Raw genomic sequence first — 19,621 nt, 5'->3', positions numbered from 1 at the left:
ACATTTGTAATTTTTGTAAGTACATGTTTGCTATAAAATGTGTTTCTTTCAAAACAGCACATTTGAGACCTATGTAGCTAATGAAAGAGCAAAGCAGTTAAAATGTACAGGATTATATAAAATAATCAGGGAAGAGATTAAAGCATACAATTCATACATCTATGGCGTGTTCAGATTCAGTTTTATTATCTTATATAAGATTGCATATTGGTGTTGACATATTTTAATGAGATGTGAGAAACTCAGAGAGAGTAGTACAGTAGACTTGAATAATTTAAAATATAACATTTTAACCCCAAATTAATCTGATGGATATGTTTTTGACATCACATCCAAACTTGCTTTGACTTTTTTCTAAAATAATGACTATTTTGACAGCTAGCCAACACTCAATGTTTGATCACATGCTAGATGAATGTTCAAAAGAACTACAAGATCGATCCTACAGAGGGCAGTGTAGAAGCACATTGGCTGGGCAAATGATGGAGGCTCACGTTGAGCTGTTTGCAATAGAATACAGTTGTGGTACTGGGATGGCAATAAGGTTCACACTACTTTGATAGGTTAACCAAAAGAACAGGGAAAAAAACACTATTATAAATCATACATTAGATAGATTTGTCAAAACTCCACTATATCCTGTGTACAGATGTCATTCATGTGCGAAAACTGAAGGAGATGACATCACTTATTGTATACAGTAAGAGACACATTACACAGATGTTAAAAAAAGATGTTAATCATGTGTTAAAATTGACACAGAGGAACACATTTAGCAATTGGTGCATAGCAAATTTTGAAACTAAATCTCAATGTTTTAAATATATTTTCAGAGAATATATATATATATATATATATATATATATATATATATATATATATATATATATATATATACTGTTATGTCTGTAAAAGGGAAATGTAATGCCAAACTATAAGTTGAGTCATTTACAAATAACACTGTCTCAAGTCAAACAAAGAAAAAGCATTTAGGTTCATGACCCTTCAGAATTATGACATTATTAATCACCCTGACTGAAAGGAATTACCTTTTAATCATATGTGGTACTGTTTCTTTTTTTTTCTTTTTTTAATATAATTTTGGGGGGAAAATCATCTTCCTTGAAACAAATGAAATATTAAAATGAATAGGGCAGCACAGAGTAAAAATGGTAAATGATTGAGATATCAGTACATTACAAAAAAAAAAAAAAAAACTTTAAAACAGTCTGAATATGAACTACCTGAATACAAAAAACAACAGCTATTACTATGAAAATAAAGTTAATCATTGCAAACATTTGAATGTGTCTTGATGTGTACAGTAAACCTTATTATGTTACTTTATTTATATAAAATAAGTAGCTTTTTTCCCTAAATAAATACAACATTTATGAGTATATGAAAAAGAAGTACAGTAATATAAAAAGACCAACAGCTTTAAACTGTAAATGAAATCCTGCCTTCTACATTATATATATATGCATATTTTTTACATAGATGGCAATATTTAAGTGAAAATTGTATGTTTATAACATTGGGCTGTTGAAACATTTCAACTAACGTTGATTAACACAGTTGCTCCGAACAAGGATATCCTGCTAAGCACAAGTGACAGCCCTCTCTCTGAGCCTACAACATATCACAACTACAGTGCTAGCTATTGCTTTTTCAGAAACACTCCATAAAAGATCAAGGGATATATTCTGAAGCAAGTGCAAAGGAAAAAACATTCTGAAGAGCATACAAACTACTCTGAACAATATTTGAATTCCTCGTCTGAAAACTAAGTAGCTTTGAAGAAGTTGAGAGCTCTGAATATATTTAGCCTAGAACAAACAATAATCAGGAGGGAGTTGATTGAAATCTTTTCTAAAATGTTCTTGCTAGTTTTAAGTCATGAATGTTGAATTACACATAACAGAAATGTATTTTTTTAAATTACCCTTTTAGAGTTTTTTTTTTTTTTTTTTTTTTTTTTCTTGGCATGGGGATAACACATATTCTAGTCATATAAGAAGTTCAAATGCAAAGCTATGTGCCAGCCATTGCGTGGGCAGATATGAAATACTCTACTGAAAGGTCAAAAAGTCACCATGTACACCTAATTTACTTGCAGGATAGAAAGCTTGTCTGTTCTTATCATATAAAAGGAAACATTTCCATTGCACTCACAACAATTACAAATGTGGCATTTTAAATGATTTACAAAGAAGCTTGCATGTTTCAAAATTAGTACAGAAACTGTAGCAGGATGTGGTGCTTTTTTATTCAGATCATCTAAGATTTTCTGAGAAACACATGAGGGCAACAGTGGAAGTATCACGCAATACAAATTGGTGGCTAAGAGGTGTTACCCCAATAATGGAACACCAATACCTGTGCAGCATAACCAAACAACTTGAAATCATGTGCTATACATTTTTGAGATACTTTCATAACCATTAAGGTACACATTTTGGATTATTTATAAACCGTTACAGTTAAAAGTCCAGCTGTCGCTGGTTACAAAAGTCTTCTTCCAATACATTTTATGAAATGTACAAAAATAAATACATAAAAAATACACCCTTCTCTGGTGGCTGCATTGTCTTCCCCAAACTCTGGAACACTTTACACCACAGTAAAATGACAACTAAGAATGGTGCAGGTAATAACTCAAATCTAATGGTCTGATACTGATCCCAATCCTCTAGACGTTAATTCTAAAACTCTTAAGTAACCTGAGATCCAGCAAAGATGTCCAGGAAAACAATAAGATGTAAAGTAGCTAATGCACTTAGAAAATAATTTAGCTTTAGCAACAGCAACTAGAAGCAACATTATCTGCATTAAAGTAATCTAACAAAGAACCAAGAGAATGATGTCCGGTGATAATGCTGCAAGTCAAATAATAGAAAAACAAAATAGGATTGGAATTGCTTTTATAACCTTGAACTACTTAATCATGATCCAGTGACATTAACAGCCATATATTTACCATAAGTGCCTACCACACAACTGCACACTACATGTTACCAGCCACCAAAAACAAACTTGTTAAGAAAAAAATGAGGATTTACTGATGTGCCTTTTATTCTGGACCATCTAAACCAGTTTTCATTAGTATTTATTTTATTAATTAGAGTATTGCAATTGAATGGTGTATGTCACTACCAGTAGAGCTTTGACTGGAACTGCAGCACAAAAGTAGTGGTTAATATAACTTACACCTTTACCTATCCCTACACTTTTAAGGCAAATACAATATTGGGGTTATTTTATGGGGTTTCTCACTGGAAGTAGATTTTCCATTTTTGTTTGTTTGTTTGTTTGTTTTGTTTTTACCCATAATATTTAAATATATATATATATATATATATATATATATATATATATATATATATATATATATATATATAGTGCCTTTAGCTATTTAATATATTTTGGAAGGTATTTTAACTCATGTTGAAATAATCACCTATTTAACAGTTTATTATTATTATTATTATTATTAATATTATTATTATTATTATTATTATTATTATTATTAGTTGTAGTCGTAGTAGAAAAACAAAGTTTAATTTATGTATTTATTTAGACTTGTTTTATTTTCGTTTTGCTTTCACGAGCTACATTGGAGAATGCCGACATTCTGCTGCAGGTATAGTCGTAGTAAACTGCAATACGTCAACATATTGTTTTTTATTTTTAATTTTTTGTTTTTGTTTTTACTATCAAGCATATCAATCAAGACACGTGTCGGTATAAATGAACCCAAGAAGCAGTTTGCCAGTTACTTACTTGTCTTTACCTGACGCTAGGACCCAGGAGAAACACTTGGGTGTACAGTAATTGTGTCCTGCTATAATTTTTGTCCTTCTCACACACCGTACACTGAAAAGGTTGTTGGAAGCCTCTGAAGTTTTAGATAATGAAGAAATAAAAAAAGATTATGCTTTAGTTTTGGGTGAAGTGCATATGGTTTAAATGCTTGTCTTATTAAGTCTTATTTTTGCAACTGCAGGGCTTTGTGAGGTCATTTTTAATATTGTTAACTGTTGACCAGCATGGTTTCACTTACTTAGTAAGACCCAAAATAAATAATTATTATTATTAGTGTTATTGTTATTATTTAAGTGTTTGTGCAGTAATAAGTGTAATCAAACCTTAAATTATTTGCATTTTTATCTAGGTATATATATATTTTTTTTCTTAAAAAGGTACGCACAGACAAATATGTAAGACTTATTTCTAAAATGTAAATTCTCTTAGTTTTAAAGTGCAAAGTACAGTTGAAATTTTTTTTTTCTCAAAAGCAGCATCCTTTTTGCAACACCAGTCCTTTATTTTAAAAGCATAATTGAAGAGCTAACATCACATTCCCTGCCTACCTGCAGCTTGTTATCTTCATATTATAGAATATGAAAACATTTTACATCCAGCAGCACTGTAGGTAGGCCTATATGCTTCAGTAAAATGATGTGCAGCAGTATGCGGTACCAATATGAAACTGCTGCTTGAGTTTAGTACGTGCCCTTTCAGCACGGAGAATCCGCTATGAATGAATGGCAATGAATGAATGATGATCATTGCAATTGCAGATGATTTATGAACTGTGAAGGGCGCTCAGGGTCCGATGACTGTGAAGGGCGCTCAGGGCCCAAGTGAAAGATAAATTTGGCCGGAGGCCTCATCCGTGGGTGCCCGACGGCTACCTGCGTGAGGCCAGCTGGGAAAACATAAACAGTTACATGCATCCCAGTGCCGCAGATAGGAAGTGGCTGTGGCCATCTCCCCCCGAAAAGACGAGGCCGCCAAACCGTGAATGAATAATAATAAATAATTAACACACTCCACAGTGGCACCCTGCCACTTATCCCCCAAATACTAAATTTAATGAAAATCAGCAGCTGAGACACGGCCCGCCCCCCAGAGCATGACTGTGCTGGGGAGAGAGCCCAGCCTCTCCAACCCGACCACTCACCCCGCAGAACTAAATACGAATCGCTCAGCACTCAGGTAAGGAAAAAAATCCTACTCACATATTTTTTATTTTTTAGGGGGAAACAAAAAGAAGCGACATGAAAGAATAAGGAAGCTTTTATGCAGTTGCTGATGACGTATTGGTTAGGGGTGGATTCTCCTTTGCAGAAAAGCAACCAAGTTTGCAATTATTTAACCTGAAATGACTACTAAATGACACCTTGCAAAAAACTTGCCATTTAAAACAAGAACCCTGTCCACAATAAAACCTAATTTCACCATTTCCATATGTCTGATAATGTGAACCGGTAAATTCAGCACTCAAGTCCAGCACTACAGTATGAATGCAGTTAAAAAATATAAATATGTTGTACTTTTATTTTTAGATATCCAGTCTGTTCTGTATTCTTTGTTAAGTTTTGAGGCATTGGTTAAATTATTATTAGTGTCAGCTGTCTCAGTTATTGACAGCCACAAAAATGCCTTAGTACCAAGTAAAAAAAAAATGTATATCAAGTTCCATTACCGCTCTCAGTTTGTATACCTTATTTCCATGTAGATGGAAAGTTACATGGGATGCTAATGCTTTAAAGGTATGTGTACGGTACGGTGTGCTACAGTCGTCTAGACATCCTTTTGAATTGTAAATTGAACAATTCTTTCCTGTGCTTTCAGGTAGTGTGACCCTCTTGAACCTGTCCTTTTCTGCATGTGGATTTTTGGAACTCTACCACTTGGGGGCTGCTGCTCTTCATCTGCATGGAGAGAAACTTCTGGGAACACTGAATGCCTGTGCTGGGGCATCAGCAAGGGGCACTTGTGGAAACAATGCTTGTAACTGTGCCTGAAAAAATAGAGGTACACATAAAACATATGTATTTCCTGTTGCATTGTGACTTGGTGTCACAGCTTCAGACTGATAAAAATAATTTAAAAAATCTGCATACTTTGTTAGACATTTGTAACCAGGAGGTCCCCAGTTCAAATCCCGCCTCAGCCACTGACTCAGTGTGTGCTCCGTCTTTCGGGTGAGATGTAATTGTAAGTGACTCTGCAGCTGATGCACAGTTCACACACCCTAGTCTCTGTAAGACGCCTTGGATAAAGGCGTCTGCTAAATAAACTAATAATAATAATAATAATAATAATAAGAATAATAATAATAATAATAATATAAATCAATGAATGGCAAATGAAAATACGCTTTGCTTTCCTTTTGAATGTCATACACTATTGAGTAGAATTCACTAGGTCCACAATTGCATCTAGTCTAATTTAGCTGTCACAGGGTACATTCTGTCTGTGAGCTGTCAGAGGAGAATACCTCATTATTTCACTAATTTAGTAATTTGAGCAATAAAGGATTTTTCTTCTCTGTGGCTACTGAATAACGTGTTGCATGAAAAAAGATTGGTGTTTACCAATACCTAGTATTCCAACTTTACAGTGCACTTGCACACCTTAAACAGATCACAACTGCAATATCTTTTTGAAAAAATACCAAGTAAAAAGATTTATCTTTTATATATACCTGTCAAGAAGTGTTTGATTTTAAAGTGAAAATAATAACTGCCATGAAGGAAAAATGTAATTACAGTTGTACTATAATGTTTGTTTTGAGCAAGTATGGTCTTGCCAGTTTATAAAACTTGGTTATCTGCCTGGTAAAATATTTAACAGACCGAAGTATGAATAATTAAAGATGAAAAATGAGTATCATTTCTTTTCTCCAGGGAAGGGATAGAGCACATTCTGCCTCCAAATGCTCAAGCGATTGCTGGGAATCGTCTCTCTGTATCAATCACACATTCCAAGACTGGAGAAAATTGCATGGTCTCAAGTTTATCATCCAGGGAAGACCTCATTAAGGTATCTTACTGATGTGCAGAACACCAGTAAACAGAAATATGTGCATTTAATTGAAGGTGAATTTGAATTAAGTAATATAAAATATATTGCATGTATATTGTATCTATCATTTCTAATAACTTACTAAAATGCATGTGTTGTGGGAATGAATGTGTGCTTCAATGTGAACAAAGCAGTAAAACATTGACAGATAACACAGAGCAATACATTAATTAGAATGCTTTGCATCAGAGTTAAGAAACTATTGAAGGAGTTGAATTTGGTAATATGTACAACTATAGGAAGCACACAAGTATTGCTTATTAACACAGAGGGTGGCATTTGTCTACTTTATTTTTAAGAGACGTCAGCAGTGAAGATCCCGTTTGTGACGTAACCTCATGCAACTCTACCATAACTAAAGACCGTACCAAGCAATTCTTTATTAGCGATCTGCTGGAAGCAGGCCTGGCAAGTTTTTTTGACCAAATAGGAACAAATAAGCATACAGTATTTATTTTTATGTAAGACCATGTATTTAACATTTCAAATGATTGTCATTTGACTCATAAAATCACAATGCTTTATAGTTTAGTTATTTTATAAGCAAGGCTATAAATAAATACTGATGCCACTACAAATTTAAAAAAAAATGCTGCCCTTTGCAATAAATACATAAATAAATAACAAAGCCCTTTGCAAAGCACAGAAAGATTTTTGGTTTTTATCCCTTCCACTTTTGTTATCTTCATGTTTGGTTATCGGATAGCTGATTACTTTAAGCCTAGACTTTTCTGTCCCTTAGCAATAAGATGCCATTCATTGTACGCTAGCCTTAGTAGCATCTATCATAGCGACCAAGAACAAAAAAAGTCATGTTTGTACCCCAAAATGTATTAAATTAGCATAGCTGTATTATTGCTGCGGGCTACCAACAACACCAGGCTTGAGCGACCACCTATGTAGTTGAAGTAAAATCTCTTAAACCTAATTAACTGAGGTGGGAAATGTGGATGAGTAGGATAGCATATTGTATATTAACAACCAGTATTTTGAAAATGGTACTGTACTAAACATTTTGACTGGATAATTTTTATATCACTAACCTGATTTTAGGTCAGTTCGTAGACTTCTGTAAGGATCAGAATTGCTGTACGGTTCTGTAGGAAAACTTGTATATGTATATACACATGAAATCAAAAAATGTTTAGCAAATAATACATGGATAGTACACAGCGCTTTCTTGTGGAATGTTGATATTTGTTTGCTTTGTTTAGAGGTTGTTTTTTTTTGTAACGCGCTATGTCTGGGTTTTTGTTTTGTTTCCCTTGCTATTTTTATTATATATTTTTGGTGGCCAAATGATGCAGGCTGCACTTGCAGTTCTTCAATACAGCCTAAAAATGTTGTGGAAACCCAGTTTAAGAAAGCTGCATTATCAGCAGTCGCAACTGGAACGCAGACAGAAACATTTAAATATACCATCCCGCATTTTAATATTAATTAGGTAATTTGCATTTGGAAGGAGAATTTCTCTCCCTTAAAAGAAAACTTGGAAACCCAAATTACCTGAAAGGTACTACCTAAATAGCATGAGAAAAAGGTGAGACTTCTTTTTATTTTTGTATTATGGAAACCACACCACTGATATTACAGAAGGGGCATGTAAAAGAGACAATATTGATAAAGAAGTCTGGAGGCCAAATGGCAATGGATCAGCTATTTGTGATTGCTGGCTCCGCAATGTACCATTATCAGCTACAATGCCCCAATAGACCATACAAGAACAGAGACAGCTCATTACACCAAAAAATGTGCTATGCTTTACTTGGCACAGAAAGGTTAATGATTAGTGGTGGCAGAGCTACGTGACAAGTGCTTGAAGATGTGATAATGAGATTTCCCCATTAAGTTGAATTTCTGTAACTGCAAGAATTTCTTATGCTGTATTTAACACATGCATATGCATTATTGTATTAGAGGGTGCATAAATCCAGATTAATCATGAATCACTGGCGGAAATCTATGAGTATCTCTAAATACTTCATTGCTATCCTGTTTTACTGTACCGTGAATGTGGATCCAATATTAATTTAACTTCATGGTACTTTTATCACTGAAGGGCATATAACATCACTTTTCTAATTGAAGGCATCAGTCAGTGCAAGTGCATTTTTAAAACCAACAAAAAAAAATGCTTTTGAAGTTTCTGTTGGGATGTGACTGAAATAGGAGGGGGTTTTATTATTATTTGGTACCACAATACTGTCTCTTTGAAACATTAAACTTGTTCTATGCCTACTGTTTAAGTACTGTTTTGTTATTAAAAGTATTGTTTATTTTTTCATCTGTGTGTATTTCTTTATTTCAAATTGCATGCCAAGGTATGTGTTGTTGTGAAATTACCACACTGCTATGTGTATTATATAGAAATAAAGCCTTTTCAATAGGTAATTAAGGCAATGAGGAACATTTATTTTGCAACTCAGTGGATTACTACTTTTTCAAGTAAGTGCACTTGTAACATTTTTTGAGATACTACAATTACCAATCTGATAGTTCAGAGTGTCTTCATTACCTATGGTAGGACTATTAAGGCTTGTTAGCAAATATGTATTTTTTTTTTTTCTGAAGGTCCTATTAGCTAGCAGTTATGTACCGCTGTATGCTGGGATTAAAGCAGTAGAATACCAAGGAGATGTAAGTTTTTTTTTGCAGCTTTCTTTCAGGCATGAGAAACAAATATTAAAGCTGCTAAATAATTGAGGATCCTGTAATAAGTGTCCTGTGTAATTACAACAATTTGTGTGATTCATAATACATTTTGACAATCCACTACTTATCATTTCTTCAAAGTTTGCCTAATTGTTAATGTTCCAGAACTAACCTATGGGATGTATTAAATCAGGTTCCTATTTAGCTATGATCATTTTGCAATGTGGACAAATGTCCTGAGACACACAGAAAACTTCAGTCTGCTGGCCAGATTTAAACCAGATGTGAAGTCGTAGTCCAAGATTAGGACATTACAACTGCTCAGTTTCTTAAAAGATGTTTTTAGCAGATTTCTTTCTTTCTGCAGAAGGCTTTTCATCCAAAGAAAAACTGCTCTTTCTAACTACGGTATATTAATTGGTTGTTTATTTCATTTTTCGTTTTTTGTCCTTTTTGAAATTTAGCAAAAGCTATGTAACTTTCCAAAGAAAAAAGATTGCATTGCATTTAGGAGTAATGGACTTCCTTAAAGTCATGACCTTCTTTCAAATTGTGGTAACGGTGTTTGTTAGTATGTGTGTGGGTGGGTCTGTGTCTCTGCCGCAGTACAGTATATATGGTTTGTTTTGTTTTGTCAGTGAAACAGATTTCAAGGTCTCATGCCAATTTGGACCATTTTTGTAAAGGACCTTCTTACAGTTTATCTGGATGAGTAATATTTTGATATTTAAAACTGCTTAGATAAACTTGACTTCAATAATTGGTCATGCAACTTGGGTGTTGGCTCCTGCTTGAGTTCAAGTTTAAATCATTTCTTGCAAGAAACTCATTTTGTGAGTTTTTGTGTTGCAACTGAACACTTTTAGAGGTCATGCCTTTCTAAAGAGATAAGAAATCATGATGTGTAAAGAAATGTTCAATCATATCAAGAAATCATAATCAATCTGAAACCATTGCATAATTTGCAATGCATTTTCTCTGAACTGATAATGTAACTTTGTTTTTTTGTTTCTTACAAATGGAGTGGCCGCCGCGACATCTGCCCATAAGACTCTGGTTTGATGAATGTTTATATTAAATTTGCAAAACAGGATATAAGGGTAGGTGTTACAAGAAAAGGTATTTATAGTTATAGAATGTTGTCGTATAGTAAAATGACTAATCTTTAACATTATCACATTGTGATTATTATCTACAGTAATAATATAAGGAACAATGTACACCCAATTGTGCATAATAAGGCTGTAATTCTATCGAGCGTTTTAGTGGCATATAGATCACAAGAACGCTAGCTTGAGTGATTTATCAATGTCACTAGAAACCCTTGATAGAATTACAGCCTTATATGTACAGTTTTGGTGTATATTATTTGTTATAATACATGGTGACATAACAGAAATTGTAAAACTAGCAGTGTTTATTTTCAGCAATTGAAGTGTTGAGAATAGCACTGGAAAACAGAATTAAAAAAAAAATAGTAAAACAAGTTTATTTATTAACAATTAATTTTAAACTTCAGTATCTTTTATTTTATTAACTTTTTCTGGGGGGGGGGTCATAGGAAAACCACATGTATTATTTTAAGAATCAGAATATAAAATTTGCTTGGCTTTTTTGGAGGATGGAGTTGGATGATTTTGTCGTCACTTAAGAGCCTCTGCTGTCTGAGGGCCTTAAATCTACACTGCCTAGTTTCTTACTACATTTTTCTAAGAGTACTTGTATTATTTTGCTCTTCCACAAATTTCTCCTTCTTCTGTGGATAAAACTTTAAATCTGCAGGCCATTGTTGTTTCTTTTGGTATTGACAGTATTCTGTTGTGTTCATGTACTGGTGGTAGAATGTGTTTTTAAAAATTGAGGTTAGCGATTTTTATTGTCAACCTTATTATACACAGGCAATCTCATTATAAATGGATATCGCCCCACCACCATGTATAATAAGACTGTAAAACACCAAACTTTATAGGAAAATTATTGTTCACTGTGTACTATAATAATATTAATAATAATGTAAGGATTGTTTTTGTTTATAAACATCTCCTAGGTTAAACTATGCTATTTGCTATTTATGTACCAATACATAAAAACTGTTATTAAAAAAAAAAAATATCAACACAAACAATAAATATAAGATTAATACCAGTGTATTGTCCTTTCCATATAGCTGTCCAAGGAGAACATTATAAGACTCAGTCAAGCCTTATTCCCACCCATACACATAAGAACATAAGAACGTAAGAAAGTTTACAAACGAGAGGAGGCCATTCGGCCCATCTTGCTCGTTTGGTTGTTAGTAGCTTATTGATCCCAGAATCTCCTCAAGTAGCTTCTTGAAGGATCCCAGGGTGTCAGCTTCAACAACATTACTGGGGAGTTGGTTCCAGACCCTCACAATTCTCTATGTAAAAAAGTACCTCTTATTTTCTGTTCTGAATGCCTCTTTATCTAATCTCCATTTGTGACCTCTGGTCCTTGTTCCTTTTTTCAGGTCGAAAAAGGCCCCTGGGTCGACAACTGAACACAATATTCTAGATGAGGTCTTACTAATGCATTGTAAAGTTTTAACATTACTTCCCTTTGATTTGAATTCAACATTTTTCACAATATATCCGAGCATCTTGTTGGCCTTTTTTATAGCTTCCCCACATTGTCTAGATGAAGACATTTCTGAGTCAACATAAACTCCTAGGTCTTTTTCATAGAATCCTCCTTCAATTTCAGTATCTCCCATATGGTATTTATAATGCACATTTGTATTGCCTACATGCAGTACCTTACACTTTTCCCTATTAAATGTAATTTGCCATGTGTCCTCCCAGTTCTGAATGCTGTCTAGATCATTTTGAATGACCTTTGCTGCTGCAATAGTGTTTGTCACTCCTCCCATTTTTGTGTCATCTGCAAATTTAACAAGTTTGCTTACTATACCAGAATCCCAAGAACACAAATTCCTCCTTCCCAGTTTTGTTCCTTTCCCCCCCTTTATTAAATGATATGGTTAAAATGATTGATTGCACTACCTTTAGAGATTTATCTATCTATCTATCTATCTATCTATCTATCTATCTATCTATCTATCTATCTATCTATCTATCTTCATTAGAATAGCAGTAAGTCTTTTTCATAGATTCCTTCTTCAATTTCAGTATCTCCCATATGATATTTATAATGTACATTTTTATTGCCTGCATGCAGTACCTTACACTTTTCTGTATTAAATGTCATTTGTCATGTCTGCCCAGTTCTGAACGCTGTCTAGTTCATTTTGAATTACCTTTGCTGCTGCAACAGTGTTTACCACTCCTCCTATTTTTGTGTTGTCTGCAACTTTAACGAGTTTGCTTACTATTATTTATTTCTTAGCACACACCCTTATCCAGGGCGACTTACAATTGTTACAAGATTTCATATTATTTCACATTATACATTATTTCACAATATACAGATATCACATTATTTTTTACATACAATTACCCATTTATACAGTTGGGTTTTTACTGGAGCAATCTAGGTAAAGTACCTTGCTGAAGGGTACAGCAGCAGTGTCCCCCACCTGGGATTGAACCAAGACCCTCCGGTCAAGAGTCCAGAGCTCTAATCACTACTCCACACTGCTGCCACACTATATCAGAATCTAAATCATTAATGTAGATTAGGAATAGCAGAGGACCTAATACTGATCCCTGTGGTACACCACTGGTTACTTCGCTCCATTTTGAGGTTTTTCCTCTAATCAGTACTTTCTGTTTTCTACATGTTAACCACTCCCTAATCCATGTGCATGCATTTCCTTGAATCCCTACTGTGTTCATTTTGAGGATTAATTTCAGTTTGAGGATTGCATGATGTTAAATAAAAGATCTAAATTATCTTCATATAGTTTTTTTTTTTTTTTTAAATGATGTCTCAATCCTAAAATTCTAGGTGATGCAAAACATTTGGCCATTGCTGTGTTTGAATTTATTTTAAAGTGTTATGTTTTACAATATTTAACGGATTAACACTAATAAATCCATTATAACAGTGTAAAGGACTCATCACAATTTGTTCCATCTCTGCTGTTTGGACTTGTTTGTACAGTTTGATAATAAAATCAGTTTGAAGTACTGCCAGTGCAGTGCGGGAGTGTATCCACTATATAGAGGCGCAAATCAACAACTCCATTTTTGGTGTAATATTTCATTGCCTACCTCCAGTTTGCAATATCTGAAACGTATGTGGATCGCTCCAGAATAGATTAAAATACAGTAACTGAAATTGAAGTTGTACAGCACAATTGCACAGTACAGTACTGTGTATAATACAAGTTGATTTTCATCCCGCTCAAGGTCATAGCTGCTAGAAAGTACTCTCTGACAAAGCCACTCATGGGCAGCTGCTCTAACCGATTGCAGGTTTGTATCATAGAGCGCCTTATGCAATATTCTATATATAGCAATGACAAGAGCTATATTACCCAACTGTCCAAATGTGTACAGAAAAGATGTAACCGTTTCATTCACATTACTTATTAAAAAAATATTAAGCCAAACGATCCAACTTTTTAAATTATTATTATTTGTATTTTTAAACAAAAACAATCAGTAATAATTCTTATTTAACATAAGCCTTAAGAGCCTCATCAAGATATCCTTCCGTTAGTTCTGGTTGAAGACATGATTACAGTTTGCTTGGTAATATACAGTACCAGTACATACATTTATTATATAAGCAAAATTAGTAACACTTTACAAAAAAATATATCCATATGTAATATGTTGTCATTTCTGCCACCATCAAAGTGCTGCAATTATGAAGCCAAGACATTTAACAATTGGTTAAGTTGGGAGATCATTACATAATATACATCATTGCAGTACATATTTAAAAAAATAATAATAATAATAACAGTTTACCCTAATCACGCTGCATGTTTTCTAGCAGGCAGCTGACTCCCTTTTTGTGAGGACTTTACAAGTGTCATGTCTTCATACACGGTGTTCTTCTCATCAGTAGGGTTACACGTCATTTTGTTTCTCACTGTGCCCCAACAATGTTTTGCCTGTGAATGAATACAGGAGAAACCAAAAGGTTGTGTTCGTGTTTTCTGTCTGACAGTTTACAGTAACATGATTATTGTGATTAGATATTTTAATTACTTACACAGATCATTAATAACACAGCTACGACTACACCCCCGCATGCAATTAGAGCTATGAAAAAGTACTTCAACCAAGGACATTTCTGCGTTTGACACTCTTCTGGATCTGCAAGAAATTGGATATTTCGGACACATTGTTAAACAAGTGCAGCACAGGTGAATGCATACAGCAAGTTTTGTGTGCCTTGTTCTTTACATATACAGGTATTACAATCATTCGAATCATAATTTTGCGATATTTGTCATGCAATCTAGTGTACATTAATTACACCACGGTTTTACGAAGTGCATTTAACTGTTAATTTCTTGGCAGACGCCCTTATCCAGGGTGACTTACAATTGTTACAAGATATCACATTATTTTTACATACAATTACCCATTTATACAGTTGGGTTTTTACTGGAGCAATCTAGGTAAAGTACCTTGCTCAAGGGTACAGCAGCGTCCCCCACCTGGCATTGAACCCACAACCCTCCGGTCAAGAGTCCAGAGCTCCTAACCACCACTCCACAAAACTAATCAATACTGTGGTGTCTTTCAGAAAATACTATCCAATATCTGTTTTGCTCATTGAATTAAATGTAGTATATTGAAAAAAAGTCACATTAATGATATGTGTTATAGTCTTTGCATAAAATTACAGTAATAAATATGCAAAATAGTATTTATTCACTTCAACAAAAAGGCAGTGCATTTTCTAGTTTAATTAGAAATGATTTACTGAATGCATTATATAATGTTTAAATAATACATAGTTGGAAAATGTATATACTGTTACTAATATTTGTTGCAAGACATTTGTAAAATAAAGTCATTGACAACTGACTGGGATAGTATCAGCATATCAATACACTTGCAATCTGACATCTTAAGTTTCCATGTGTTGGTTACATGGGTACAGTAGGCTACAGTAAAGATATTAAATGTTTATATTAAAGTAAAAAAAAAATGGACATTGCTTACCATACACAATCAGCCTGGTTCCGTTTCCTCGGCTGGTTATTGGAGGGGGAACAATAAGTAGCACTTCACAGAAGTATTTATCAGTATCATTGAGCTGGAGGTCTTGTATGACTAAAATAGTAAAACACTTGGAGTGGTTGCCATAAACATATATATGCAAATTGTCTGTAGTTGAAATCTTCTCATTTTTTGAGGAATGATTAATTGTTCTATTGTGGCTCCTAAACCAGGACACATCTGTTTGGAATGGCACTTTCCCTTGGTAATTAAATTCACATGTTATGGCCACACTTGCACCATGCGAGCTTCTGATCTCCTGAGGATATTGTTTGACAGTTATCTTTGATCCACCAGTCACTGAAAATAAGATAGGGGATTAAATAGGGAAAACAATATTTAATCATTGAATATATTGCTGTCTTAGTTATCCTATTCTCAAACCTGTTACAGTATTACCTATTTGTATTTCTTTGTTAGATTGTCCCTAGTTACTACTCCAGCCATCCACCAATCAGTTACTTGTAAAACAAGTTTGTGCATGTGTTTTTTTTTTTTGCATCATTTCTAGTACGACTAGTAGTAGCAAATAACACATTTTCCTGTAAACTGCTTGTTTTTCATCCATTCAGCTTTAAAGTAATACATCTACATAACACTTTTTACCAAAAGACACATATTACACTGTTCAGAAATATTTATAAATTACTTGACTTACAAGAAAGACAGTGTCTGGTGTTCGTATTTGCTAAGCTTAAAAAAATAAATAAATAAAAGGAAAAAATATTCTGCTTACCTATTTGTGAATTTATAATGCATCCTGTAATAAACATGAGTGTCGCACTAGTAAACATACTTGATTTTTACGATGAACTGAAATCAGTAAACGTACTTTATAAGCAGCTTAACTTTATAAAAAACAGACAAGATGTGACTTGTTTACCAAGACTTGTATGCAGTTAGCTGATAAACCCATTTCCTTCCTGACCGCTAAACTTCATTTTAATGTGGATTTGTTGGATGTACTGTTAGCGCTGCTCAATATTGTTTTTTTTTCACAGAGTACAATCTCGAGTTGTCTTGTAAAGGAGTGGCTAAATGGAAGGCACATAACTGACAATGCGCGTTTCAAGTTTCAGATCACTGTAATTTGCAGTCACAGCGTGAACTATTACAACCACAGACAGTCAGATATCTTAAATGCATTTTTCTCAGTTTCAAAAAGTGGGCTATATCAAGTACAGTACTTGCACAAATGGCTTTAGTTGATGTTTTTAGCACTTTAACATGACAGTGCCACCATAATAGAGTCATTTTTAACCCCAGACTGTCCACTTTTTGTTTTACAAATAATATATAAAACAAAATAACCAATAACATTTATAAGTTTATTGAGTACAAATGTATTATTATATTCATTTTATTTAAAAAAAAATAATAATAATAAACTAAATTTTGTCTATGCGTAATTGGTGTTTTAGCTGCCAGAATACATGTAGGTTGCTAAATGCAGCCCGTGCTGACAGGGTAATAAGAATATTACACCTACATTTGAACATTTGAATTATGTTTACTTGAAATCAGAATTACATTTCAGGAAACGTAAGTTTTCCGAAAACTATCATAGTAATCAGGCTAACAACAACAACAAAAAACACACTATATGATCTCTTGTTAAAAAAGCTCATTTGTGCATCAATCTTCAAATACATAACAAAGCTAATAAAACTATTTTGAAATATAGGTGTTTCATTTATTTTTTTTGCCACTTTTCTTAAATAACAGATCATCTTGTTTTAACATCCCATGGGCTACGGTTAATTAATTTGGTTGAACTGTGTTGGGCTTCTGTAGTGATGCTGGTTGAGCCGGGACTGTTTTTTTTATGTTTATGACACATACACGCTATTTGGTTCATACTAATTGTGCAAGTCCAGAACTCTAGAAATGTCTTTTCCAACGCTATGTGGAAACTTATTTTTAGACTTTGCAGTTGCTGCTTCAGAGAATGGTTTGTCTCTGCTATGGAAGTAAACCTGAAGTTCCTGAATCAATAATCCACCCTGGGCCATTTTAGTACAATCTCCATTTTAGTATCAATCTCTTATACATTTGGGTGGAGGGCAATATTTTGAATATTAGTATTAGAAACAATCTAATTGCAGCTGGATGATTCTGTACACATTTTACCCTGTACCATACTGTTCATTGGATATTTTTAGATCTCTTCAAATGTTTTCAAATCTAGTGCTGATTACCCTTTTTTACACTCACAGGAAAACAAATTAATTCATAGGATTATCTTAAAGGTGTGGTAACCCATACAGTACAAGCACTATCTAAAATGTTTGATTCATGTCAACAAAATATCTAACATTTTTTAAAGTACATTTATTGTATGTATAATATAAAGATCATTAATCACGATACTGTTGCACAGTAACACAATACACAGTAAGTAGATTTTGTACTTTTCACAATAGAATGCCAAAACTTCCTGGAACTTCTGTAACGTTCTGTAAGTCTTGCATGACATATTACATTCTCATGATAATAGAGAGAGAATTCAGTTTCTAAACTGCATGTAAACCAAGCCACTGAATTGGGTAGACTTGCCCCGGCTTGCTCAGAGACTGTCCCCACAAGTAAGATATGCTGGTTACTTTATTAAAAATTCCAATTAATAATTAAATCTTAGCCTTTCTGCGGAATTCAGGGGGTGGGGGGCTGGGGGTCGGTGTGGGGGGGGGGGGGGTGCCGGGACCCTTAATTGCTGCCTATCATTACCTATTTAAACACTAATCACACACACCTTCCCTGTCTAGTGTTTTTCGTTTGTAGCAAACGTTCAGACTCCGTTATTCGTGCTTCAGCTTACGTCTTCGCTAATATCTAAACTCTCGCTCCTTTCACTGCAGGTCACTTCTCTGCACAGCGCTGCCAAGATATTATCAGTTATTTTCCTACCTGCTCAGTTGATTCTTCTCATCATTCAGCTTCTCTGTTTGGCCGCAGGAGCTCCAACGTTAGTCTTTCCTGCAACCATCCAGTCTCCAACCAGGCCGAAGTTGTTTTGATATTGGACATTGGCTGTACACCTTATAATACTACAATTATAGTGCCAGCTTCAATCGCTTCTACCAAAAAAACTAAACACAGGAATGGTTTGTTATTTACAAGGTATACTTTTTGTACCTTGCTTAACAAAAGGTAGAAAAAATTACCAGGGTACAATTAACCCTTTAGCCTATGGGTGGCATACAATGATACCTCCCATACTTTATAATACTACAATTATAGTGCCAGCTTTAACCACTCCTACCAAAAAAAAATAAAAGCAGGAATGGTTTGTCATTTACAAGGTATACTTTTTATACCTTGCTCAACAAAAGGAAGAAAGAATTGTCAGGGTACAATTATTAGTAACAGCCATGACATGTGTCCATATGACTATGTATGTAGCTTAATGCACAAAGGACCCCAGGATTACTGTGAATAGATGAGCTGTAGCTGTACTTCTGTTGAATTTCAAACTTTAAAATAAAAGATTAAATGTAACAAATATGCAAATAGATGCCATTGATATAACAACTGTAGTCTTGATTGATAAAGTCACTGTTTAATGTTCCACAGAGGCGTGCCCTTTAGAGTGATGGTGCAACTGTGTATATAACATAATTAACAGAAAATCTTTGTGGTATGACAGTGCTATCTGCTTGTTCCCACACGTGGTTTGGCTTTTCTTTCCCATCATACCAGTGCCAGTGTCGCTTGTATTTAATGGCAATAACACAATGGTTTCCTGAGTTAAATGTAGCAGCATAGAGAAGGTATTTGTTTGTCTCTATGTGAAATAAATCGTTAATATCACCCAAAGTACCCTTGCATTTGGATCTTCTGCATGGCTCAGTTTTCTGAAAGACAAGATGGTCAAGCCATGTCAACTGCAAATATCTCAGAAACTGTTCTTAATGTTATGGAAAGTGAGC

General features: G+C 34.1%; 1 protein-coding gene and 1 pseudogene across 1 annotated transcript; one reads left to right on the top strand and one right to left on the bottom strand.

Annotated features, from left to right (window-relative positions):
* Nucleotides 1-392: 392 nt before the first annotated feature.
* On the top strand, nt 393-12,049 carry LOC117406523 (patatin-like phospholipase domain-containing protein 4; annotated as a pseudogene).
* An 825-nt stretch (nt 12,050-12,874) lies between these two features.
* Nucleotides 12,875-16,683, bottom strand: LOC117406440 (T-cell-specific surface glycoprotein CD28-like). Its single transcript, XM_034010454.3, has 4 exons — nt 16,429-16,683; nt 15,636-15,992; nt 14,674-14,777; nt 12,875-14,572 (listed from the first exon to the last, which is right to left on the bottom strand). Exons 1-4 carry the CDS (start codon nt 16,484-16,486, stop codon nt 14,432-14,434), a joined length of 660 nt encoding a protein of 219 aa, XP_033866345.1. The 5' UTR covers nt 16,487-16,683; the 3' UTR covers nt 12,875-14,431.
* Nucleotides 16,684-19,621: the final 2,938 nt, after the last annotated feature.

This window comes from Acipenser ruthenus, chromosome 8 (assembly GCF_902713425.1).
Source record: "Acipenser ruthenus chromosome 8, fAciRut3.2 maternal haplotype, whole genome shotgun sequence".
NCBI classification, from domain to species: domain Eukaryota; kingdom Metazoa; phylum Chordata; class Actinopteri; order Acipenseriformes; family Acipenseridae; genus Acipenser; species Acipenser ruthenus.
This window is presented reverse-complemented; position numbering and strand designations above follow the sequence as displayed.